The sequence below is a fragment of the Xiphophorus maculatus genome, chromosome 24 (genome assembly GCF_002775205.1).
Source record: "Xiphophorus maculatus strain JP 163 A chromosome 24, X_maculatus-5.0-male, whole genome shotgun sequence".
Classification (NCBI taxonomy): domain Eukaryota; kingdom Metazoa; phylum Chordata; class Actinopteri; order Cyprinodontiformes; family Poeciliidae; genus Xiphophorus; species Xiphophorus maculatus.
This window is the reverse complement of record NC_036466.1, coordinates 1,537,241-1,545,379: the sequence shown is the minus strand read 5'-3', so window position 1 is coordinate 1,545,379 and position 8,139 is coordinate 1,537,241. Positions and strand designations below refer to the sequence as shown.

Here is an 8,139-nt window from a genome sequence, read left to right as displayed (position 1 = left end):
TGTGATTGGCTATTTGTCCTCTGACCTCATCAGGATGTCTCATATCATCGCAGATGTCTGAGCTGCATCTTATTTTTCCTGTAGGGCTGAAAGCAACACTAATTTCAGAAATCAACCTTTCTGCTGATGAATCGATTAATCGGATAAAAGAATTGATAATAATTAAAAAAATCTATACTAGACATATTAAAAGATGCAAATAAATCAATTCAATTCATTTGTTGGATAGGAAAACAAACATTTTATTCATCTCAATGCAATAACATCATTCCTTTAGTGAACACTTGCTCGTTTGTGTCTGCGGCTAAATATATTTCTAAGCCGTTTCTGCTCTGCTTAACGTCAGTACAGCGTATATATGAGGGAATATTTTTGGGTTAACAACTGGATAGCAAAGGGTGTTAATAGAAGATTTATTCATTTACTTTTTCCTGAATTTGAACCAGATGAAGCTAAAACAGCCACATGAAAAGTTCTGGGCGGAACATTTGAAATTTTTACAGGCAGTTTTGTTTTATTATTATTTAAATTTTTTTTTACACTTTTGGCTTAATTACTGCTCCGAGTATGATGCTCTTTCAGCAAAATGTCTTTTTTTGAATCCGTATACTCCGTCTAACAATTAATCAGTCCCTAAATTAGTTGGCGATTATTTTGATAATCGATTGGTCGCGATGAATCCGATTAATCGTTTCAGATTCAACACTTTCTGGAGCAAATTTGTTACTTTTTGTTTTGCTTAACCTATATTTGTGAAAGTGATCCACACATTTTTATTCAGAGAGATTGTTGTTTTGATTAAATATAATGATTTTTCACAATAGAGCGCAAAAACAAACAAACAAACAAACAAAGATCCACACGGCATGATGGTGCCACCACCATGCCCCACTATGGAGCTCATATTAGAACATAATAACATGCACTGTGATTATAACTCTTAATCACTGACTCAGTCTGCTTCAGTACTGAATGATCCTTTGAAAAAACCAAATTACCATTTAGAACTAAAACATGTTGGCCAGTTTACAACTTACACGTAAATGCAACATTTCCCAGGTGTTTTTTATTTTTTAGCGCATTAAAAGCCAGCCTCATTATGCATTTCTAAATGCATAATGAGAAGCTGATGCGCATAATTATGTTGACTTTTCTTTACGTTTTCGCCTCGGCATTCCAATTTTACTGTAATCTTTACAAAGGCGTCTTTTGGAAATGCATTGAACAGTAGCAGAATGTTGTTAGGATGCCAGTAAAAATTGATCAGATGATGCACAACATGAAGTAGTTTAGAGGATGCTTGGATGGTAAAAGTTAGTGTAAGTAAAACTGTTGTTCTTGTTGGTGGTGAAAACAGTTTTTATTCTCTCTAAAATCCCTCATATTGTTCCCAAATAAGTTCTGTTCTGATTCCATCCAGCCGATGGAGGTAAAAACAACAGCAGCTCCCCATCAAGGTTTTTTTTTTTATTGCTGCCATTTTCATACAGACCAGATGAAAACATGAAAACACGAGAAAACAATGAATCCACAATCATAATGAGAGACTTTTTTTTGTTCTTCCTCCACACCCCACGCTCTGCCGATACGTTTGTGAGGGAGTGGGAGAGTTTTAAGAAGAAGAAGGAAAAAAAAAAGGGCTGGACCTTCTTTTCATTTAACTTCAGGATCACAATGACTGAAATTGAGGGAGTCCCATGAGAGACGGAGTGAGCTCTCAACTTTCTTTCTTTCTTTTTTTTCTTTTCTTTTTTTAATTTAGCTGCTGATTCTGGACCTTGGAATTAGTGTGTGGTTCCTAATTTGGCTGCAGATTCTCAGCTAAGGTCCGACATCTGGAGGAACCCAAATGACCTGCAGATGGAAACCTGAATGAAGAGGTTCTCCTTTGTCTTCCTGGATATTTTTCATTACTGACAGGAGAGCTGAAAGAGTGGAGCAACATTGGAAGGTATGCATCCCTAATTTCTCTGAAAACGTTTTTACTTATAGCGAAATGAAAGTTCTGACTTTTTATTTATTTATTTGTTTATTATTAATCATTTTTAAATGTCCATGTTTGCGCTCGAAGCCCTCTGAGAAAAGTCATGGTTCCCTCTCTGCACTGGCTGCTCCTGCTGTGGAGACTTCAGGCTGTGTGGGCTCAAGACTATGAAGAATATGAAGATGAGGTTGTGACCACAAGGAGGAAAAACAAACTCCTCACACCAAATTCCATACCACAGAATGGCAAATGTAAGTTTTCTTCAGAGGTTGCTTCCCTCATTATCTTTTCGGGGGAGGGAGAAAAAAAAAGGGATGGGGACGTTGTTAAAAGAAATGCTCACAGTGAAAAAGCTGAACCTGACACTCAAGCAAGGACATTGCTGGAGGAGGCAGCGCACGTGGATTGATCATATCTCTGCTCTCTAAGCAATCCATCTCCAGTGGGACCGCTTAGTGCTCCGTTACCCAAATGTTTTATTCACTCAGAATCCTGTTTCCTCGGGCGCATTCTCTCTGTGACATATTCACGTGAAGATTAATGTGGTTTATCCTCAGCCTCTATTACATCTGCGACCTCCTCCCGCAGCAGCAGGTTGACGCTCGGAGCGGTTTGTCTTAAAAATGAAGAGCCGCGTTGATAAACTTGCGACGTTCTGGGAAATGTCGCAGAATCCGAACGGCCAGCGAGTCACCAGCAGTCGTACTGATTTTGATCTCAAACTTGGCGGGAAATGAAAGTGGTGGACAAGTTGTAGATGGAAGGTTGACAGTTTGGCACCAGCAAACTAAAGAAAATAAATACATGTGTTTGTTATAAAGCCAAAACTATGCTGATGGAAAATGGAAATGGGTTAAGGACGGTTTTATCCAATTAGGTGCTATGCGACAAAAGTAATCCTCCACCTTGTAAAATGATTATTTACCTGTGGTTGACCACATATTTTTACACGCCACTTTCAAAACTGATGGCACCCTGGAATATAGATTCAAGAAACTAGCTTGTCAACATGAAATAGGCTAAAATATCTCAAAAAGGCCATTGTCTTTCTATACAGTTCCGCTCGATTCTCATCTCCCTTCGCTGCTCTGTCTGGGATTTCTCCCATTGAGCTCAATTTCACCTTTAGAATTTCAACTGGGCCAATCAGATGAGAACAATGGCTTTGATTTTCCACGCTGTTTTTGTTGTAGAGTTGTGACAACTACATTTTAGCACATTAAATTACAAATAGGAATCCTGAAGCAGGTATCACTTTGACAATCTTTAGGTCTATGAAGTTACGAAGATCGTTAGCTTACCTTAGCCGAACAAAACCGAAGAATAAGAACTTTAACCATTGCTTAATTTGTTTATTTGAATAGCTAACAGTTTCTACTTCAATAACTAATAAAATTTGCATATATTGAGCTCCTTTAACCATTTGGAACTAAACAGGTTTATGGAAGTTCAAGTTTTTATTTATTGCTCACGCATGTTTATTAAAAGCTAACTGTGTTTTTGTTTTTTTTCAGCTTCTATTGATGAAGACTGCAGTTTGGAGTTGGCCTTCCTGGTCGACAGCTCAGAGAGCGCCAAGGACAACCACGATCAGGAGAAACGTTTTGTTTCCGACGTAATGGACCGACTGCAGGGCCTCCGGCTGGAGAGTGGCCGTGGACTCAGCTCCCGTGCGGCCCTCCTTCAATACAGCAGCCAGGTCAAGATAGAGCAGACCTTCCGAGACTGGAGGGGCATTGAAAACTTCAAAGCCAGAGTTGCTCCCATTCAATACATAGGCCACGGCACCTACACCACCTACGCCATCACCAACCTGACACGCATTTACTTGGAGGAGTCAGGCACCAAAAGCATCAAGGTGGCCGTCCTGCTCTTTGACGGCATCTCGCACCCAAGGAACCCAAACATATTTGACGCTGTGGACGATGCGAGGAACCAAGGCGTTCGGTTCTTCACTATAGGAATCACACCTGAAGCCAACGAAGCAACCAACATTGCACAGCTGCGTCGAATTGCTAGTTCCCCAGCTACCCGCTACCTTCACAACTTGCAAGATGTTGGCATTGTGGATAAGGTCATCAAGGAGATTGTGAGTAAAAAAAAACAATGTCACTCCTTGCATCCGTGTTGGATTATAGTCGATTTAGTCAACAGCTTTCTATGCTTTGTCGCTAACTGTGTATCCATTTACTATATAATTGCGCAATTTGACATTTTGGAAATAAATTATCTTAATGGAAACATGCCAATTTTGAAAAACTTCACGCTTTTTTGATAAAAAAGTTTTGGCACTATGATGAGTTGGGGGTTTTTGGCCTTATTGAACCCGATTTATTTCACAAACCTACAATGGAAACACTTTTTTTTCACATCATGAGTCACATTTAGCACATTTGTTGCTACTGGCATAAACCACAATGAATGCGACAGGAAGTAGTTAGAGGAGGATGACTCTGCTAGTTCTTAAGTGACTTATTGCGTAATCAAACTTATTTACATGTGACTTTTAATTGCATTTATTTAATGAAAACACAGCAATTGCAAAATTTTTTCACATTAGCAGAACATTGACAAAGTTTGGCGTACATTTGACGTAACAGAAACACCAAAACTGTTACCAACAGCATGAACCATTGGTGTTGGTGACAAAAGTACAACTTTTGACAAAATACTTCTCTCTAAATGCCTGAAAGTGACCTTTTTATTGCTGAGTTGTCGGTATTGAGTTTATGTTGTAATGGCCATAAATTGTGCAAAGTTACCAACATAATGAGTTTATTTTTCCAGGAGTGTCAGTGAACCTTCAGTCCTGTCACACCATTGTGTTTCCCTTTCCTTTTGTGGAAAGATACTTTGACATTGCCTCCCTAAACATTCAACAGTGTAGCACACACAATTGAATTCCATAATAAGCTAAGCTGCCACAAATGTTTTACCAGGATGAAAGGTTCTGCCTCATGATTGACACACAATCTCTATTGTGCACCTACAACAAAAATATCATAGGAGCAACATTGCCTAATCTCACTCAACTCTGTAAAAACACTTTACTGACACAGTGAATTCCACACCACTGATCCCAATATGAATGCACGACTCGGAATGGGATCACATCAAAAGCAATACTTTACAAATTTTAGTGCAAGTCACAAGAACTATTAGTTAAGATCACAAGATTCAGGACAGTTCCAGTTGTTTGAGAGAGAATGAAGTCTTATGTTTTTAGGGTGACTTGTTTTCACATTATGCAAGATATGCTAACGAAGACCCTCATATTCTACTTTTGAGCTTCCACTTGGGTCTTATGCATTGATTTACAACTGAACCACAAAATAGCCCTTCAAAATGAGAGTCTTAGATTGAAGTTGGAGTTTTAGAGTGTCAGGTTAAGACCTTACTACTTGTTACTTTTTTTCATTCTAAGTTCAAGGCGAACACAATTGGGGTATTTACTAGCTTAGTATAATAAATTTGCAGGAATGATGACTATTTTCTCCTATTAAAACAGGAGAAAATCCTAAAGCACAGGTTATGGCTCTGCACCAAAACCTCAAATGCTATCTAACGATTTCATTAGGTTGACAATTGAGTTTTGTTCCAGCCAGAAAAAATACCAGGTAGCTCATTTACACCCCCCCCCCCCCCCCCCCCCCCACACACACACACACACAAAAGGAATAACTGACAACTTGTCAAGTTTTCGAATTCCTCCAAACAATTTCATTTGGGAGGCAAATCAGAGGTAGCATGTTTTTGGTGTTCATGCTCAGACTTGCATTAACACCCAAAGCCCACAACATTTCACTGCAACTTATATCACTTGTGAAATTGCATGTGTGTGTGTTTGATAATTGCTTTTTTTTGCCCCAGAGTGCAGAAATTGATTGGAGATGGAAGCCTCAAATAGCCATTATGTGAACAGACGCTTTCCAAATGTTAGCGCCTTAAGTTTCACCATGCACCCAATAACAACTTCCCATGCTTCCGCTGTTGATGGCGGCCGATGCTATGATTTCCTGGCTTATTGCATCCCTAATGTACACCTGCTGCTAGACTAACAGGTCTGATGTGAACGCTGTTCGCTGAGATTGCTTCCTACACGCCCTCTTGAGTTGGCAGAAGACGTCAAAAACCTTAATTTTTTGTCTGTAAACATTCATGCTATAGACCTTCAGCAAAAGCAAACGCATTTGCGCTCGATTGTTTATGTAAACTTTAACGGTTGACTTTTATAAGCCACTGCTGTGTTAATTAGAATACGGAGCTGCACAACAGCATCCCGGAGTCGACATCTTGACTTTCGGTCGGCACACCTGCTCCGCATTAAAACGCTTTTGTGGGGAAAATCGGGTGAAGTAAGTGGCATGAGTCTGAGAACACGTAACGCACACAGCAGCATCCAACAAACACTTCAAACGCTGCTTTAGACCCGGGCGTAAGTGTCGACACAGGCGGTATACACGTCTAAATATGATGGATGAAAAACTTTATGGGGAACATGGTGCAAAAACATGCAAAGCATTGAATCTGACATCTAACATATTCTGCTGGCATGCTAGGACCCAGCAGCAACAGCAGCAACAGCAGCAGCAGCAGCAGCAGCTAGGACTCAGACTTTCATCTCATTTCCTTGTTAGGCAGCATATGTATGTCATAAGCATGTGCCTCTGTACCAGCCCAGAGCATGTCTTTCATCTTTAGCCCCAGCATTAAACCACAGGACTCTATTCCTCAAGAGTGAACAGATTGTTTATTTGGCTCTATGTCTCAATCCAGAACCCCTCCTGGACCTTTGGTGGAATATTTAATTTATCCAATTTATCCTTTAAATCTATTAGCATTGCATAGTTGAGAATTTAATTTGCTTTCCAGTGAAAGCAAATGATTGTTCTGCCAAGACGTGTTGAACAAGAGGAAGTACAGAAGATAATCCGACGCACCAGATGGTTGGTTTCACAGAACCATCTGGGAAGTCCTCTGTTGATAACAGCTTAAGAATAAAGAGCAGCCACTTTCAAAAGGACGCTTCATAGACGGTTTAAGACTGTTTTTTAGTTTAAGCATCTGGTAGTTTGTATTATGAGCAAGTAAAATCAGTTAATCCTGACCAGCTGAGTCAGCCTAAAGAGAAACTGCCATGCTAACCATGACTGCACTAAAAGCTTCTCTGTTGCTGGAGGAAAAATTCAGATTGGTATCAATTTAGAGAAATCAGACTCTGTCAATGTACTACTGCATTTTATTACCCAGCACCGGTCATAAAGCTTTGTAAAATCGCGAGTCAGAATCACGTAAAAGGCGTTAAACCCCAACTGAATCCATCACACGTTGAATTCAAATAGTTTGTAAAATTTTATTAGGTGTGAGCCTCATTTTAAAAAACAATTTTTTTGCTCTATATTATTAAGAGTGACTTAATGTATGACTTGACTCTGTTCCATTTCTCGCCCTGCAGACAGCGCTGGCAGAAGAAGGTGTAAGTATCAAAACTACCAGTATTACAAGTTCTGTTTGCTTGTGGTTCTTGTGCATGTTTTCACCGTCATTTTTCATGTTTTTCCAGTGTCCACTCGAATTGAACCCGTGCAAATGTGATAAAGGTGACCGAGGACCCAGTGGCCCTGCGGTAAGTCATTATTTATATCCACCCAATCAGGGATGATGGCTTGTATACACACACATGCACCACGGGCCCACAAACAGCATGTTTTCACAGACGGGGCTCTCGTTCTAGATCAAGTTCAGTTTGCGTTCCTCTGAACATTGGTGTTCTGTCAAGAACAGATGCCCATTTTGTCAGTAAGTGTGACACATGTGCACGTTATTCAGCCATTTCAAAATCTCTAAACACAACCATATTAAACCACTTCAGTTGTGTTGTGCTCATCTGATGCTCCCAGACGTTAAATCTGCCATCTTAACAATTAGTGCCGAGGAGAGTTCTGGAGACAAAGGCTACATAATTGCAGGGTTCGGAAGAGTTTAGTGACTTGTGCGGGTTTTTAGAAGTCTGGTCTCCCCGAAGCGGTGAGAGTAAAGCAAATACTTTACATTCTTCCAACAGCTTATTGAGAACAGGTCTAAACGTATATTTACATGGGAAATCAGCAGAGTCACGTCTGTTGAAGGAGTCCTGCCTCTCGGGACTATTTGAG

General features: G+C 40.0%; 1 protein-coding gene across 1 annotated transcript in view; it reads left to right on the top strand.

Annotated features, from left to right (window-relative positions):
* Nucleotides 1-1,670: 1,670 nt before the first annotated feature.
* The window catches only part of LOC102237553 (collagen alpha-1(XXVIII) chain-like), a 36,505-nt gene continuing 30,036 nt past the window's right edge, over nt 1,671-8,139 (top strand). Inside the window, exons 1-5 of the mRNA XM_014472139.2 lie at nt 1,671-1,951; nt 2,072-2,235; nt 3,499-4,073; nt 7,440-7,460; nt 7,548-7,610. Of these exons, the coding sequence (XP_014327625.2) occupies nt 2,088-2,235; nt 3,499-4,073; nt 7,440-7,460; nt 7,548-7,610 (807 nt within the window). The 5' untranslated portion in view covers nt 1,671-1,951; nt 2,072-2,087. The remainder of the gene's footprint in view (nt 1,952-2,071; nt 2,236-3,498; nt 4,074-7,439; nt 7,461-7,547; nt 7,611-8,139) is intronic.